The sequence below is a fragment of the Cyprinus carpio genome, chromosome B19 (assembly GCF_018340385.1).
Source record: "Cyprinus carpio isolate SPL01 chromosome B19, ASM1834038v1, whole genome shotgun sequence".
Classification (NCBI taxonomy): Eukaryota; Metazoa; Chordata; class Actinopteri; order Cypriniformes; family Cyprinidae; genus Cyprinus; species Cyprinus carpio.
Genome location: NC_056615.1, coordinates 5,855,005 through 5,874,301, shown reverse-complemented (window position 1 = coordinate 5,874,301; position 19,297 = coordinate 5,855,005). Strand labels below are relative to the sequence as shown.

At 36.0% G+C, this 19,297-nt stretch overlaps 1 protein-coding gene across 1 annotated transcript in view; it reads left to right on the top strand.

Moving 5' to 3' along the window:
* myo1g (myosin IG) overlaps positions 1–19,297 on the top strand; it is a 47,490-nt gene that overhangs the window by 3,515 nt on the left and 24,678 nt on the right. The window contains exons 4-19 of the mRNA XM_042744764.1: positions 355–520; positions 1,698–1,751; positions 1,887–1,985; positions 2,186–2,302; positions 2,456–2,662; positions 3,129–3,274; positions 3,401–3,515; positions 3,597–3,767; positions 4,062–4,132; positions 9,895–9,969; positions 11,193–11,325; positions 13,846–14,012; positions 14,906–15,113; positions 17,038–17,261; positions 17,344–17,488; positions 19,012–19,116. Of these exons, the coding sequence (XP_042600698.1) occupies positions 355–520; positions 1,698–1,751; positions 1,887–1,985; positions 2,186–2,302; positions 2,456–2,662; positions 3,129–3,274; positions 3,401–3,515; positions 3,597–3,767; positions 4,062–4,132; positions 9,895–9,969; positions 11,193–11,325; positions 13,846–14,012; positions 14,906–15,113; positions 17,038–17,261; positions 17,344–17,488; positions 19,012–19,116 (2,203 nt within the window). The remainder of the gene's footprint in view (positions 1–354; positions 521–1,697; positions 1,752–1,886; positions 1,986–2,185; positions 2,303–2,455; positions 2,663–3,128; positions 3,275–3,400; positions 3,516–3,596; positions 3,768–4,061; positions 4,133–9,894; positions 9,970–11,192; positions 11,326–13,845; positions 14,013–14,905; positions 15,114–17,037; positions 17,262–17,343; positions 17,489–19,011; positions 19,117–19,297) is intronic.

Genomic DNA, 19,297 nt, shown 5'->3' with positions numbered 1-19,297 from the left:
TTTTCTTAAATATTTACATGCATATGTGTGTATTTATATGTATATACATAATAAATATACACAATACACACACATAGGCTATATTATGTACACAATAACTTTTATTTTGGATGCGATTAATCATTGCCCAGCACAAAAAACCTTTTATTGCTTTTATTGCACAATAATATAGTGAAATAGATTTGTATGAAAGATTATTCGGAAAGAAAATGGCAAATGTTCATGTTTAACGGGCTGAACATCTAACTTTTAGATGGCAGTTTGACATTGTGTTTGTTATTTACGTGTAAGCTGACAAAACACGTTTGTTTATACATTATTTTTGCCTGTTGCTGTATTTGCGTCCTACCACAGTGTGAAGAACGTGCTTCTGAAATCCAACTGTGTGTTAGAGGCCTTTGGAAATGCTAAGACCAACCGCAATGATAACTCCAGCCGCTTCGGCAAATACATGGACATCAACTTCAACTTCAACGGAGACCCCACAGGAGGACACATCAACAACTACCTGCTGGAGAAGGTGAGGCCTTCGCGTTGTAGCAGTACTCATTAAAATGCGCCAGGAACATGACATGAATATGAAACGTGATATTAGCACGTAAAATAATAATAGTTCGATTTGAATATGGTGATCAAAGTTTTTTTTTTTTTTTCAGTTAGGTCTTGCAAATAATAAGGTATTTTTACTAAATGTGCAGGGCTTTGTTTTCATGTACTGGTTATTGTTTACCTTTGCTTGGTTTGTTCAAACCGTTCGGCGCGAACCAAATAAACTATTTTTATTATTTTTTTTTTTTAAAAAAAAGGACAGTTGTGTGATATACCTGTTATTTTTAAGTCTTGTAATATTGTGCAATGACTATTCTAAGATGTTTTTGTTCCCGTCCGATATGGAACGTTCTCAAAACTTTGGCTAACATTGAAACATTGTTATTTGGTCTTTAGTAATGTTCTCAGAATTTTAGCGCTAAAGCATTATGTTTGGAATGCATGATAGAATGCTCTACTTTTGAATCGTTTTAGTTGGACGTGCGTTTAATGTTTTTTTTTTTTTTTTTTTTTTCCAGAACGTTCAAAGAACATTTAAAAGTAACAGAGAAATAACTTTTCCATAACGGAGGTTAGCAAAACGTTCCTAGAATTTTTTATTTATTTATTTATTTGCTAGATATAACAACTGAAAGCGCTCAAAGTTAATAGTTATATATATATATATATATATATATATATATATATATATATATATATATATATATATATATATATATATATATATACACTGTATACATATATACAGTGTGTGTATATATATGTATACCTATACATATCTATATATGGATACAGTGTATATATGTATGTGTGTATGTGTATTTGCATCCTACCACAGCGTGCTTCTGTGTGTGTGTGTGTGTGTGTGTGTGTGTGTGTGTGTGTGTGTGATAACTTGGCAATAAACAGCCATTGGTGCTCTGCAGAAATTTTAATAATAAAATCTTAATATAAAAATAAAAGTCAAATAAAAGAAGAAGTGGGAAATCATCAAGTGCAACTTCAACTAGGAAAATAAGTGAAAAGACAAAAAATACAGATATTTACTGAAGAGCTGTCCTCTTTTATCAAGGTGGATTGAGAGTCATGTCAAAAGGCCTACTGTTTACAGAAAAGCAATTAACACAAATACTTTGCTGTAATTACAGTCTAGAGTTGTCCAACAGCAGGATGGAGAGAGAAATTTCCACTCATTTTATCAGGTGAGATCTTCCGAACAGGTCCTGGTGAATAAAATTACGGTATTTCTTCAAGAGTGCCAAATGCTGCAAGAACTGTTATTAAATGTTTAATAAACACTTAAGATAAATCAGCATTTATATGTTCTGTTTGTGCAGGTGTTACGGGGAGGATCTGATGAATTGCTGAAGTCTTTGTATCTGCAGAGAGATCCAGCAGAATATGCCTACACCAGTCAAGGAGCCTCAGTCACACTTGTACGTACTTATCCTATGAATATATTACAGTTCATGAACACACAACCACTTCACAGACTAACTTCAAGACTGAATGGATAGCATTCTGCTCTCCGATAGAGTTTATACAGCGTATAGCAAATATTACCATTTCAAAATACACAGTGTTTCTTAGCTTCCCTTTTTTTCTGTCTCTCTGTCATTCCAAATCATCTTCACAGGCATCCAATAATGACTCCTTATGTCACAAAGCTGTGATGGCAGCACTGAAAGTGATTGGCTTCACCACCGAAGAGATCAGCTCCATCTACAAGATCCTCAGTACCATCCTACACCTGGTCAGTCCCATACTGAGTGCTCTGGAAGATTGTTTTCTGATGTTAAAATTCCTGAATGCAGTCTAATATGAAAGGCCAATGTAGTAATTATATACAATAAATTATATTAGTTGGAACCGCTGGTTTAAATGCCTTGCAATGTTATTGTTTCAGGGTAACCTTCAGTTTACTAGTGATGGTGAACATGTCGTACTTGTCGGTGAAGATACAGTGAAGCACATTTCTGAGCTGACGTCCACAGAGCCTGAGAATACCAGAAAAGCACTTCTGTACCGTACAGTGGCTACTGGGGGTGGAGAGGTCATTGAAAAGGGACACAATGAGCAGGAAGCTAGCTATGGAAGAGATGCGTTTGCCAAGGTATTATACACTTTCCTGCAAAAAAGTCTTCCTTGTTTGTGGCTCGTCCATCATCTTGTTATTCTAATTACACAAAGATTTTTAAAGGTAGCATATTAAAAATCTTATTTTTCTTTAATCCTTTAAATTATACCAGTTCAGTTTTCTATGTAAGCATCCTGTAACTTTCAGAACTCAAAAGTCGCTCTTCATTTGAAAGACTATATTTTGCCAAAACAGCTCATTAGGAAACTTTGTGACATTAGAGAATGAATACACGAAGACACAAACACTTATATTACATCACCAATGTATGTTTAACATCAGGGAAATGGGAGTGTGAAAAATTCAAAACTTGCATCTGTTTTTGGTGCACAAAAGTGAACTTTAGGAAAAAATAAAATAATAAATGTTGGTATGACCATTTAAAATATGTCTTTACTGTATTATATGTTCAGTTCTTATTTTGGCATGGCTTTCATTTTAGGCTTTATATGAGAGATTATTTGCGTGGATAGTGGGTCGTATCAATAGTGTGATTGAAGTGAAGGACTACAATCCTGCCCTGCATGGCAAAAACACTGTTATAGGTGTGCTGGACATCTATGGCTTTGAGATCTTTGATAACAACAGGTCAGTGTCATTCATGCATCGTGTAGTTATTAATATCGCTTGGCATTAAAAGTCTTCAAATGCATGGGCCTTTTTTTTTGAGTGGTTTAAGAAGTTGGTTCTATCTTACCCGTTTCATGTCCACAGCTTTGAGCAGTTTTGCATTAACTACTGCAACGAGAAGCTACAGCAGCTCTTCATTGAGCTTATTCTACGGCAGGAGCAGGACGAGTACCAGAGAGAGGGTATCACCTGGCAACATGTGAGTATGATACAAAAACTTAATCCATGCTGATTATAATCCATGCACCTTTTCTCTAAACTGGACCTTTCTTTCTTTTAGATCGAATACTTTAACAATCAGATCATAGTGGATTTAGTGGAGCAGCCTCATAAGGGCATCATCTCCATCCTGGATGAAGCCTGTCTCACTGCAGGGAAAGTCACAGATACTGTCTGCCTGGACAGCATGAACAAAAAGCTGGGCCAGCACCCTCACTACACCTCCCGGAAAGTAAGCACTCAGAAGAGTTACCATTCCTTCTTGCCTCAGCAATGCCCCGGTCACTTCACATAAGCATACATTTTTAGGCTCCTTATGAATTATGGAACAAAACTGCAACCTCATTTAACCAGACTCTAGTTGCAGAACTGCACTTCTGCAGTTTGGCAGCAGGGTCAGAAGGAGGCAGTATTCTCTTACATTACACCCACATAGAAACGAAAACATGGAGAGTCTGATACCTGTTGGTGCTATGACCATTGAAACTGATTTTTTTATTTGTATTTTTTTTTCCCTCTCTCTCAGCTCTGTCCCGGCGATAAGACCATGGAGTTCAATCGAGATTTCCGCATCCGACACTACGCGGGAGATGTTACGTGAGTGTTTTATAGTCCTGCAGGTGATGTGAACATGCTGATGGGGAGAGCTTGAAATACTACTAGTCTTTCATTTTAGAAGCAATCTGAAGCTGAAATGTTTGCATATTCACAAGGACAAGTGAAAGCTACATAAATTGCAAGCATGACAAGCTATTGACCTCATTGTACAACTGTGGTACATTTGCCATTCAGTCCTTAAACAAAATGGCACATTTAAAACAACAACAACAAAAATAACTTTCATAATGTTACAGAAACAAACTGAATATTCAGCTGTAAATAATTAAGGGCTTGATTTTATTCACATGGATTTGATTGGATCATAAAAGATGTATTCTTAAAGAGAAAAAAAAAGTTTCTAAAATGTTTACATTTTGTTGAGTATTGTTTTCTTTAGAATAAAATACACTGATAAATCCTTTACAGTAATGCTACATTTACGTCATGATATAATTAATGTACTTAAACAGAAATTGAATAACTGAATAAGTTGACATTTTAAGCTTGACCACAGATTTCTATTAGAAATAGCTCTCTAACTAGTGGAAATGCTATCATAGAGTACTTTTATCTGTCAAAACTACTTGGGCCTTATTCATAAAATGTGCGTACGATTGAATTAGATCCTAATACATTTAATGTATTTTATCTTATTTTAATAGTGAGGAACAAACTAGGATTTATAGAGGCAGAAACTAAATTTCTTATCCTTAGTACACCAACTAAAGAGAATGTGTACAAAATAGTTTGCACATCCATATACCAGTAATTAGATTAATTCAACATTGTTTATGCAGATGTAAAGATAAATAGGCAATCAGAAAAATGCATTAATATTATTATGCATAAGTAATGCACAAATAAGCAAACTGTTTGTGATAATTACATAACTGCAATTAATTAATTCATGTTGATGATTTCCTCAGAATAATAAAATATACATACACATACATTGTACAGAAACCAGACCATGCCTACTGCACATACGTTTTCTAGCATGCTTGGATTTCCTTGCACATTTATTGTTGTACTAAACCTAAAGTGATATTTATGGGCCTTCTGAAGGTGGAGTTGATTCATTTGTACACACTGATAAGATGAATTGCAATTTCTAAAGAAGGATGCATTTAGGAACATTTTTATACATTATTATACATCTGGTCCCCCAGCAGAGATTCCTGAAAGTTAGCAGGTATTAAAAAAACTTTCAATATCTCACCCTCATAAAAATATAAAATGAATTGCATGTATGCTGGCAGCTGTACTTAGCCAGGTTCCCCCTAAAAAGATGCAGGACTGAGATTCAATCATCTCCATTTGTAGATTGACCCTAAAAAGTGGAACCTTGAGGAATCATTACATTTCAACTTGAGTTGAAAAATATAAAATGTCCACATGTATAGTGCATATGAATTTGTACTAAATGTACATATAGTTGTTCTTTATATATATCCATTTTTGTTCTATGGAACTAGGATATCCTGGGCTGAGATAATGATAATGATCTTTCTATGAAAGTCTGTATAAGAAAAAATTATTGTTGACCATGACACACAGGAAGCTTCAGTGGTTAAACCACATAAAAAAAATATATATAGAGAGAGAGAGAGAGAGAATACTGGATACCAATACCAGTGCATTGGTGTAATCGCTCAAAATAAATGTTAAATATTAAAAATGTTAAAATTTAAAATGTTAAAGCAGCCAACTTTACAATTTTCAGACCACTTAAGATAGACATCAACCACTAAAGATGGACATCAACAATCAAGACTCTTTTTGGCCGTTTCTTCATGAAAAAGTCCAAAGATGTGACCAGTACAGTACAATCTATTGTTGTCATCTTGTTATTATGTTAATTTCAATATTCTAAGGACCTTGAACATAAGTTTGGATTTCATGTTGACATTATGCGTTTATCTGAAGGTGAAGTTTCTTTAAAGGTTGGAGGATGCAGCTTTATAAATGCATGAAGTTGCTGCTGGTGCAGATGTCTGCAGTTTGCTGTACCTCAGCAAAAGCTGTGTCCTCATTTAGAAAATAGCAAGACCTTTTCTCATTGAGGAAAGAGGAGCAGAGAGAAGCTACTGGAGGGCTTAGCTCTGAAAATAGATGACACATTTTTCCCATCGGTTTCCTTTTCGCTCCTTAATGAGCATGTGCTTAAGTATAACTCCGGAAGTAACTGATTAAAGCTAAATTAGTCTTGAAATAATGTTTCACCGTGCATTTTTGCAATTTCCTTTCATATTGAAACTGTTCTCAGATCTGTTCTTCACAAGTCTGAGGGAGTGAACTCTGAAAGCCAGTAGAAGTTAAGAAGAGAATGGTAAATTCAGCATTTCTTTGGCGACTGGTCCGAGAAATGGGATGAACTGTGTCTGCAGCCACGTGTCACATGCTTGATAATTAGGTCACAAGTGCAAAGGACTGTCCGTAGCACTGAATGTCACTATTGTGACAACCCTGCAGTTAAAGCACCGAGCACGCTCACAAATCTGTGACAATCACTTTGGATCTGTCTATGAATGCACGGACCATACAGATCTGCTAGACGGATGCCTGTCTCACTCTCAGCCAGACACACACACAACTAGGAAGTTCCCTTAGGATGAAGACTGTCAGAACTGGCATGTCAACCCTTCAGTCACACTTACAAAATAAAATCTGTGAGATCCCTTAGGCTCAGCTGTGTCAGTGATGGAGGAAGGTCTCGCTAAATATACACCCCTGACCGGCCCCTCCAAACCATGACCTATTTCCCTCACTCTGTCTCTTGCTTTCCCTCTCTCTTTCTTTTTTTATTTATTTTTCCCCCCGCTTCAGTTGTGTATCTCCTTTTATGTAGTCTACTTCTTGGCTATGTTCAGAATAGCATATTACCATACTGTACTAGCCTTACTATTTCTGCAGCACAGTGTAGTGTATTTTCTACTGAGCACAAAAGCAGATAACAAATTAGTGCATTGCGGCTGTGATTTGTTATCAAACAAGTTAACTAATTAGTGCAACATGACAATGATTTAACTAAAACGAGGGAACTAATTAGTGCAATGGGGCTATGATTTATGTGTCCTCTAGAAGCTTGCGTTCTGCTAGTGAACAGTACATTATAGTGCCATCACAAAGAGGCACAAACTCGCTTTCACAGACTTTCACATTAACTGTTCCCTCCTGGTGGAATGACCTGCCCAACTCAATCCAAGTAGCTTCAAGAAATGGCTAAAAACACATCTCTTCCATCTTTATTTGAACCTCTAACACTAGTGTTCTCTGTTCTTTTTCTATTCCATCTACTGTACTTGTTTTCTTTTTTTTAATTATAAAAAAAATACAAACTTGCTATGTGTACTGCATTAGACTAACCAAGACTTGTCACAGCACTTACATACAGTACATATTATTACATACACCATACATATTATTGCTCTTTTGTTGGTTTTGATCGCTTCTATTATCCTCATTTGTAAATCGCTTTGGATAAAGGTGTCTACTAAATGTAAACAGAAATGTAATGATTTAAATAAAATTAGTTAATTAATTAGTGTTAATTAATCTAATTAGTGCAATGTGACCTCGATTTAACTAAAACAAATTAGTGCAACATGGCCATGATTTAACTAAAAAACTAATTAGTGTGAAGTGGCCACAACTGAACTAAAACTAAGGGAACGAATCAGTGCAACATGGCCACAATTTAACTAAACAGAGGAAACTAATTAGTGCAATATAGCCATGATTTAACTTAAAGTGAAGGAACAAATAAGTACAATTTGGCTACAATTGTACTAAAATGCTGAACATTGAAAAATCATGTATTTTAACTGTGTGCAAAGTAGAAATAAGAAAATATCAAACTAAGTGGCCTCTGAAAACAAAAGATCTTCATCTCATTTATTGCTTATTTAAGAAATGAGGCAAAATAAAAAAATATATGTTTTATTCATGCCTCTGACATGCAACGTGATGAGCTCATGTGAAAACAATGTAGCATACAGTATTACTGAGATGTTGCGATGAATTTTGAGTGTAACTTTTGAAAAAGAAATAAAACTAGGCTGGGGACATGTTCTATGCATCGGTTGCTGATTGTTTTTTTGTTTGCAGTCAGAAGTGTACTCAGATGAACAAAAATATATACATGGATGAACTGTTCACACCAAGATAACGTGTATTTATAATTGAAATTAATTTTAACTATAACAGTAATACAGCAGTATTTAGCCTTTAGTGAGCTAGTATTCCATTCTAAACACACTTCCTCCTCCTCCTCAGTTATCATTTGTTCCACAAAGTCATCTCACATTTATCACATGACCACTCCACACTCCATAATAAGCAGCATCATACCTCACCATACAGGCGCTGAAAATGAAGCAGATGCTTTTGTAAGCCAGTATTTTTAGCTGCTATCAAATTAACTTCCTCTGTACCACAGTGACTTTGAGAATTCTCACTCTTTGGTTTGCTTTGTATGTTATACACACAGAATGCTCCCTTAGAAACCCTCAGGCTTGCTGTTACCCCTACTATCACCCTGTTTTCAGGAATTCGCCTGGCCTACTACAGAAAGGCCACGGGGCAGCATCTGTCCTCTCAGAACTGCTTTTACCCCAGTGACATTGCTGTTCCACAGCCATGTGGCCGTGCACATGTTTGACTGTGAGTGTGAACAAATGTGCGTGTGTTTGGAAATGTGTAAGCAAATAATGTGCACTTGCATGTATTATGCAGTGTTGTTTTCTACTTGATTAAATGAACACGTGTCTATGTGCGTGGGTCTGACTCTTGGTGTGGCACATCTGCGTTTGTTAATCCGGTCCACAGGGCTGTATGAGCTCAAGGCTGCTTTGATTTCATACCTGGCCAGCACATGCAATACTCCCTCTCAAGCATTTCACACTTTACGTAATCAACAAATCACAGTGAATAGCCGTTTGTTGTTTCTGTTTTCTTGGCACAGTTTCTCGTATTTAAGACTGTTGGTATGGTATTCTTGGTATTCATTGTCCAAGTTTGTTGAAGTATATGTACACTGCCATTCAAACGCTTGGGGTCAGTAATAGTTTTAGAATATTTTTTTAATACATCAAAAGTGTCATTGAAGACATTTAGAAAGAATGTTACAAAAAAAACCTCTCTTTCAAATAAATGCCATTCTTTTGAAGTTTCTATTTGTCAAAGAATAGTGAAAAAATAAATGGATCACAGCCATTGCTCATAGCAACCATCTGCATGTTTCATGAACATTACGAAATGAAAAAGGTCAATATTTTCAAATCTGTCAGGTGTTCTAACAATTTTGGCCACCACTGTATAATTCAGTATCATATTGCATTGTAATACCATCTGATGCCATCATTGCATCATGGTACCTCCAGTGCTTTTGCCTTTATTGCATTTCAGTTAAAAGTGGAGTCGTGTCCCACTCAGCCCTTCCCTCCACATAATTTCCTGTCCTTGTCTTCAGTCCCGTCTATGAAAATGGCAAAAAGAGCAAAGCAGAATGTCTAATTATCTTTTTAAGACCTTTCTTTCTGAAGTAGCTATTTGAAACATTTTGTTCATGCCATGCTGTTCAGATAATGGTGCAAGTGTAGGTTTACCTGCATGTCATGTGAGTCATCTGTACGTGTGTGAGTTGAGTCATGTAGGAAGGACTGTTCGCTGAGTGCTTTAACCACTGAGGCAGTCAATTAATGTAATTTCCTCTTTTATGACAAGCCTTGTACTGATTTCTCCTTTCACTTTCCTCTCAGGTACTCAGTTGAGGGCTTTCTTGATAAGAACAAGGACCCGCTTTTCCAGGATTTCAAGCGGCTGATGTACAACAGGTAGTAGTTTGGAGACGTCGACATTCCTTTCATTTAAATAATCAATGTAATCCAAAAAAATATAAAAATTCAGTCCTCAATTTTTTTCACCCTTGTGTCTTTTAAAACCTGTATGACTTTTTTGGGGACAAAAATGCACCATAAAATAGTCTGTATTATGACTTGTTGCAGTATAGTACAGTGGCTTTCTTTGAGAAATAGGCCAAAATTTAAGGTATAACTGAAAATCTTGCCAATGGTCATACAGTAGTTGTCATATCTATTCAGACTTCTGACAACAATGATGTTAAACGCCATTGATTTTCACTTTTGTAACTGATCACAGTCATTTGGAATGACCTAGGAACGTATGAATTAAAGGGATACTCCACCCCAAAATGAAATTTTTGTCATTAATCACTAACCCCCATGTCGTTTCAAACCCATAAAAGCTTTGTTTGTCTTCGGAACACAATTTAAGATATTTTGGATGAAAACCGGGAGGCCTGTGACTGTCCCATAGACTGCCAAATAAATAACAGTGTCAAGGTCCATAAAAGGTATGAATACTCCAACTGCCATCAGACGTGCAATCTGGGTTATATGAAGTGACGGGAACACTTTTTGTAAGCGAAGAAAACTAAAATAATGACTTTATTCAATAATTCCTTTGTCAACAGTCTCCTTTGTGTCTCTTCATATCATCGCATGCTGCATATCCTCTTCTTTATCATCCGCGCCACAAGGATGCGCTGTTTCTACATATATCTAGCTTTGATTTGAAGTAAAACAGCGCATACTTGTGGCATGGATGATACATTTTATGGACCTTGACACTGCTATTTACTTGGCAATCTATGGGAGAGTCACAGGCCTCCCAGTTTTCATCCAAAATATCTTAAATTGTGTTCCGAAGACGAACAGAGCTTTGATGGGTTTGGAACTACATGGAGGTAAGTGATTAATGACAAAATTTTCATTTTGAGGTGGAGTATCCCTTTAATGATGACACCCTTGATCACTGATAACGTTTTTATTTTGTGTTGAGCTGTTCCTTTAAAATAATGCATTAAGACTTTGTATATTCAAGGACTTATTAAAGTAGGGCACTTGTTTTGAATATTCCTCATTATATTCCTGTTCTGTTCTGTTTTTTTTTTCTTTTCACTGCCATGTTCTTGCTGCTTTTTCCACTTAATATTTTTGTCGTGTTTATCACTCTCTTTTCTAAACTTTTCTTGTAGTTCTGACCATGTCCTTAAAGAAATGTGGCCTGATGGGAAAATGAGTATTACAGAGGTGACCAAACGACCTCTAACTGCAGCTACACTCTTCAAAAACTCTATTATTGCTCTAGTGGACAAACTGGCTTGTAAGGTAAGAAATGACTACTTCAAATGTCATACAATGACCCCAAAAAACATTTGTACACTTAAGCCACACTTAAATATGTATAAATGTCATTTCAATAAATAAAATGTCAAACCAGATGGCATCTGCACACAAATGCTGCTGGAGCTTTTCTTCAAACTAATTTCACTTTCTGAGGCATTATACAACAACTTTTAAGCAACTAGTGTCAGGGTATTTTTAGTGGATGTTAGAGCTCAGAAAAATCTCTTTCTTTTCAATAAATGCCACTTGGTTTGATAAATGTTATATAATGATCCCTTGTGTGTGTGTGTCTGTGTGTGTGTAAGTACACTTTAAGTTTCTGAAAGAATTTAGAGATCACTTTTTTTTAGGTTTTAACCCCTTGATTCATCTTATTTTAACGTAATCCATACCAATTATTTTTCATGCACATTCTTACCTTATGAATTTTGTTCATTTATATAAAAAAGTCAGCTGAGCACATTATGTTCAAATTTTTATATTAAATACAAATTGGTGTGATGGGACCATTGTGGAACATTATGTCTGCACGAGCATATGTTTTCTGTAGAATTAAGCATGAATTTAATCTGGGCTTAATCTACACAGCTACCCCTTTAATACTCTTTACTGTGAAAAGATGAAACAGGGGTCTTTCAGAATAGCTCAGGTAATCTCTTATGTAGATGTGCTGAAAAATGTAATCCCTCTAATGGAGACTGTCTGTATTTGATAAAGCAGTTAACAGTAGAGGAACACCTGCTAAATCCTGCTTTAGTCATGGAGTCATGGGTGGCTCTCCTCTCCTCTCCTCTCCTCTCCTCTCCTCTCCTCTCCTCTCCTCTCCTCTCCTCTCCTCTCCTCTGCTCTGCTCTGCTCTGCTCTGCTCTGCTCTGCTATTAAAGAATATGTGACATTTGGTGCTGTTATTTTGGGCTGACCCAATGCATTCATGATAGTTTCTGTGTCTGCCGGGCTGCACGTGTGTGTATGCACACGTGTGTTTGTGTGGTAAAGTGGGGCTGCATCCGGGGCAGCTTGTGCTTTTTTAGGTCACAGTAAAGGACTGGCTGCCCTCCCTCTGGTCCTGTGGGGACACCTGTACCTCATCTGACCACTCACCCCATACATCCTGACTTCACATGCTCTCTACACTGTAAAAAAAATAATAATATTAGTGGTTGTTACCTCAAAGAGCTTCTACCTGATATGAACCTCAAAATTACTTTTGTTCTTAAAGGGATAGTTCACCCCAAAATGAAAATTAGTTATTAAGATATTTTTAATGGAATCTGAGAGCTCTCTGACCACAACTCCACAACACGAAGCTACGAGAATACTTTTTGTGGGCAAAGGAAACTAAAATAACATAATTTATTTTTAAATATATAAATATATATATATATTTTTTTTACGAGTTACGTTTTCCGCCATTTTGGAGAGTACCTAAGACTGTTATCGGCATAATCAGCGTTGTTTACGCTTAGGGTAAATGTGTTGTGATACTCTCCAAAATGGTGGAAGACGGTAGCTCGGGGGGCTAAAGTCGTTATTTTTGTTTTCTTTGCACACAAAAAAATATTCTCATTGCTTTGCAAAACTGAAGTTGAGCCACTGATTTTATCCAAAATATCTTAATTTGTGTTCCAAAGATGAATGAAGATCTTACCGGTTTGGAACGACATGAGGGTGAGAAATTAATGACAGAATTTTCATTTTGGGGTGAAAATCCCCTAATGTCATCATCGACATAACTCAAAGTGACCGACAGATTAATGCAGACAGCTTGATTTAGTAATTTAACAAGTTAAGTTTAGTTGTTATCACATGAAACACATTTTGGGTTACCTACTATAACAATATCTCTGAATCACTTGACAAATCAGTTCAGTCACCATTGTTAAGACATTATGGATGGATGATGTATAGATAGATTGATAGATAGACGGATACAGCAGATAGATGGATTGATGGATGTTGGATAGATTAATAAGTAGACATAAATAAACAGACATAGTAGATGGATAAGTGGATGATAGACAGACAGACAGGAAGTCAGGCAGATGGACGGATGGAAGGATAAACAAAATGTTGAGATAATGACATGAGGAGGTTGTTGTGTAGTAGAGAAGGGGAACGGTGAGCTCTCTATTCATGTGGAAACTCACAGTTCTGGGAATTGTCATAATCAGTGTAACACGGTGCAGTCTTGATGAAGTGAGCTTTACGCTTCCAGGAAAGGCCATGGGAGAAAAAGTCTCTTTAATTCTTTGCAAATTGTGTAGCTTTTACATAATGATACTTTCTATTATTGCAGCAGTTGGCTTTCTGTTATTATTAGTACAACTAACAGCTTTGAACCATAACCATGTAATTTCATGTTGCCTTCATTAAATCATTGTTATTGGCTACTAAGCTAACTTCTTGGTCAGCTGCAGTTCAATCGCATACCTTTGAGGCTTTTGGTAAATGCTTTTATTTAGCAGTTTCTGCAAATGATATGAAATTACATTTTTCATACAGGAGCCATACTATGTGCGGTGTATAAAGCCAAATGAGGTGAAGTCCCCCCTGCTGTTTGATGATGGTCGCTGCCAGCACCAAGTGGCATACCTGGGACTGCTGGAGAATGTGCGTGTGCGTCGAGCTGGATTTGCCTACAGACAGCCTTATGCACGCTTTCTGCAGAGGTGAGACGTTACAGTTTAGTTCAGTGGTTCTCAACCATTTCGATTCCAAGGGTCTTCACTGTCCAAGACAATATTTAGAGGCCCCCATAATATTTCTGGTTCTTCTGCTGTAATGACAACAATGTATGTACTTTAGTATCAATGAAATATTATTATAGTTTGTGTTATATTTTGAGTCAGTTTTTAATTTTATATATTTCAGTTTTCATTTTAATTTAAGTTTTAGTAATTTAGACACTTTTTGTAGTTTTTTATGTTTATATAGTTTTTGTTTTTAGTTATTGTAGTACATGAAGTTAAACTAAATCAAAATCAGAAACGTTGCCTTGGCAAACAGTTTTTCTGTTTTTTTTTAGTTAACGTTTATTTTATGGAAAATGGTTTTTAAGGTTATAGTTTCAGTTTTAGTTAACTATGATAACTCTGATAGAAGTTGCTTTATTTGGGAGTAAAAAATTATTTTAAAAATCTTTCACAAACTGCTAAAAATTCAGTTCTCGAAACCTCTAAGATGAATTTAACTATAATCTGTAAATCAGTTTAATTAATCATTTTAAGATCTTTACATATCTAGAAAAAATTATATTTTTTAGTTCTTAAATATCCATGAGTTCTTAAAGCTTCTTAATGTTACTTTCCATGACTCCAAGTCAACACTTTTAAAATTCCCTCATTAATGCAGGGAATTTAGTATTAAATTAGTATTTCTATAAAAATTCACTATACAATGGTACTACATAGGATGTGCTATTTCAGTCAAAAGTGCATATTGTTCACTAGGCACCTACAATAAAAAGTGGGTGCGAAATGCACTGAAACATCTGACAAATGCATAATGTGATAAATATAAATAAAATTCTGAAATAAATTCTGACTTTTATCTTCATGCTCAGGTACAAGATGACCTGTGAATACACCTGGCCTAATCACCTGATGAGCACTGACCAGGAGGCTGTGGAGGCCATCGTGAACCAGCACGGCTTTGAGGACGATGTAGCTTACGGCCACACCAAGCTCTTCGTGAGAACACCTCGCACGCTCTTTACACTGGAGCAAGAGAGAGCCGCACTCATCCCCATACTAGTGCTCTTCTTACAGAAGGTGACAGACACTCTCTTTTCACTTTTCCCTCTCTATCTGTCAGTTTCCTGGGGCACTTTAGGTCTCTGTCTATCAACATTGTTTATTGTTGTCCCTGAGACTGTACCTCTGCTGCTTCCTGTCTTTCTCCTTCCTGTTTTCTTGCTCTTTGTAGCTGTCTCGCTTAATCATTCTTGACTCCTTAAGTTTTTTTTTTTAATGTGTTCAGAGGTGACATGACAGTGGAGTGGGATCATAACAACTAGACAGCAGCTCCCTCTGCACCTCCACTTCAGTCGATCTTTATAACCTCATACATTTGATCTTGCAGAGCAGAAATCTATATTTATGTTCTCGTCTACATGTTTAATTGTTTATGGGAACCATTCCTACTCAAAGCCGATATAAATATATCTGCATATGTGTAAAGCAATGCTTATTTGCACTTAGGAATGTTATAAACCCATATTTATTTGTATGGGATGTGCATTTTGATTCAAATCTGCTTTGAACAATCATAGTTGGCTCATACATGAGGATATGGATATAAATAAATCTGCTCATTATCGCTAGGTTTTCCCACTCATTCATCCGGAGTGTAGGCTGTATGTGACTCTAATAACAGTGATTGTGATAATGATCATGACTGGTGGATTATTCTTGTTGCATTCAATTATTCATCTGCATTGCGAGTTGCCCTGATTTCGCTTCTGTCCCACTTAATGCTGCCTGACTTAAACTAAAGGACAACTTAGTCAAAACTCAGCAGGGAAACTCAGTCCTGCACAGCAGACCCAGCAGGTGCCATGTTTCTGTCCACTTACTCACTCACCCATTTATTCACCGAATCATTCACTTACTCAACAGTTTATTCATGAATCATATGATCACTCACTAATTTATTTACTGAATTATTCAATCCTTCACACACACACACACACACACACACACACACACACACACTCACTCACTCAATTATTCAGTAAATCATCCGATCATTCACTAACTCTGTCATTTATTTATTGAATCATCTGATCATTCACTCACTCATTTATTCAGTAAATCATTCTATCACTTACTCGCTTATTCACTGAATCTTTTAATCATTCACTCACTCGTTTGCTCGATTATTTACTGAATCATTCAATCTTTCACTTATTTATTCACTAAATCATTAGATCACTTATTCACTGAATCATTTGTTCATTCACTCACACATTTATTCACTGAATCATTTGATCCTTCACTTGCTCACACATTTATTCACTGAATCATTCGATCGTTCACTCACTCATTCATTTATTCATTGAATCAGTTTAACATTCACTCAATTGTTCATTAAATCATTTGATCATTCACTCACTCATTCACCGAATCATTTGATCATTCACTCACTCACTGGCTCACCAAATCACTCACTCTCTCATTTATTCAATAAATCATTCTGTCATTCATTCATTATACTCATGTATTCAGTCAATTGTGAATAAGCAGATCTTTATCTTTATCACTCTGCCATATAACTCATTGCACTTTGTAAACTTCACTCTATCAGCTGTCATAACTTTCATAGTTTGAGTTTTCATTTGAGTTACTGTACATTAGTCACACTTCAATACTCTTAAACCCAATTTGCAATCTTTTTTTCCTTTTATTTCCTTATGAAGGCTAAATATTACGTGCGATATAATAAAAATCTTTCCATCAACATATAGCTACCTCTGTGCCCACTGCCTGCATCATTCTATCCAAAATAAATGACTAATTTGGTTGCTCACACAATATTATTGGGTGAAATTGAATATTTTTGTATTTTAAGTCATCAGTCAAATACTGAATAAAATGGGCATATTTTTCATTAATGTATGAATTACACTTTTAAATTACAGTATCTTCAAAGTGTTTCGCTTACATTTATTCAACCTGTATATATGTTTTTCTGCAGGTTTGGAGAGGTGCATTAGCACGTATGCGATGTAGGAAAATAAGGGCTATATATACCATAATGGCACATTATAAATGCTATAAGGTGAAGGCTCACTTCTGGGAAGTGGAGAGACGTTTTGCCAACGTTCGAAACATGGCCGACTATGGGAAGAGTGTGGAGTGGCCGACACCGCCTGCGGCCCTCATGCAGTTCCACCGAATCACACAGCACCTTCACCGCCGGTATTACCATGACTTAATGATTTTATGTTTTTTTTCTTAATCGTTTGGCCTTCCTCTCATGCTTTCACTGCCTCTCTCTTAGATGGTGGGCCCGGCAGCTGATTAAAAACATCCCCCCGTCTGACATGGCGGAGGTGAGGGCAAAAGTAGCTGCTCTGTCAGCTCTGAGCGGGGAGAGAGTGGACTGGGGCTATAGCCGTGCCTGGGAGAGAGACTACTTGGCCAATGTGAGTTTTTCATTAGGTTACTCATTTAGAACTCTCACTTTACATATTTTTACATTGATTAGGCATATTAAAGTTTGCAGTTTAATAAAGCTTTTAGCCCAGTGCTATATGCAGGAATGTTTGACGGTCTTAAAGGAACAGTTCACCCAAAAATGAAAATATTTGATATAACAGCATATCAAACCATATGACTTTCTTTTTCTTTTGCGGAACACAGAAGATGTTTAGAAGAATGTTTATGCTGCGGTTTTCCATTTATCAAAAGTGAGCTTTCAAGCTCCAAAAATGATGACAAGCATGAAAAAAATTCCATAAAATTCCAAAAAATGTGCTATATTCTAATCTGAATTCATGTTCGTGTGTATTCAAATGTGAACAAAATCTGTTTGCTCCAATTGAATGAAATGAATGTATAATGTAAATCCATGTAATTTATAAATTAGTTTTTGCTGATGTACAATTACTTTTTACATTAAAAAAACTTTCTCTGTGAGAAAGCAGTCATTTTTAATATGTTCCTTATGTAACATAAATAAATAAAAATAATAATAATAATAATTATTAAAGATTAAAGATTTGTTCCCACATTTCAGTAATTTGTGGTCATGTTTTATTAATTAGTTTGCTTGTTTCAATTAAATCATGGTCATGTTAATTTGGCAGTCATGGCAATGAGGGAACAGCTTAGTACAATGTGACCACAGTTTACATAAAATAGGGAACAAATTAAGTCATGGGCAAAATTTCTTAATTTGTGGCCATGGTATCTTGTATTTATTTTCCCCTGCATGTCTCTGTACTATATATAATTATCCTGGGTATCCCACTTTATTGTTTAGTCATCATCTTGTCCAAAACTGGTTGACCAAAGGGTTAACCAAAAAATTTACTCATGCTCATGTTGTTCCAAAGCTTAATTTTTTTCTGGAGAACTTTTTTTTTTTTTAAACTGTCTTTTTTTTTTGCATATTCTTTGTCATTTTCAAGGACGAGCAAAAAAAAACTAAAATCGAAAGCCTGTGGTTCCAACTATTCAACTAACAATTCTCACTCCAGGGTTGTGAAATAAAGTCCATGTGCTCTATACAGTATCTGAAGAAGAGCTTTCTTTATCTTTCCCAGAATTCTGTAGGATTCTTTCTCAGCAACATTTATTGTGACTTCTGTATTTCACAACACATGTTTTTAGAGCTCACAAAAAGCATGAATGCTCGTTCTTGTCGTCACAGTTTATTCCGGCTATAACAGATGAGCTTTCAAAGACCTTTGAAGTTTTCAGATCATCTAAATGAGTCAAAAGCTTATTTATGAAGCACTGTTGAGAATCTGTTGTTGCAGATAAGGTGTCATGTCTGTTTGACGCATTAGTGGAGTGGGCTGGTGACGATGATGACAGGGTTTTTAAATTCGTTATGCATTGATTTGAATTGATATCAAGGAAGCATAAGTGTGCTTGTTGTTTGTGTGACTAAGCTTCTCAGAATTCAGTGTCATTAATCCAGTAATGTGTGTCTCCACTGCAGGCAAAAGACTCTCCTCTGATGAGCACCAACTTTGTGCGCATCACTAAAGAGCTGAAGAACAAAGACCAGTACAGCCAGGTCCTCTTTTCATGCTCTGTCAGGATGGTAGGCTTTTTACATTTCAATTTCACTGTTATTAAATGACAAAAACTGTGAATTTGTATTGCTAAAGCATTTGCAAGGTATAGCTGAACTAAGAAATAATGTACAATAACAATGGCGAAAAAGGAATAAACTGTGAAAAAGCAAACAGAAATAAAGTAAAATAACTGAGCAAAGTATATAA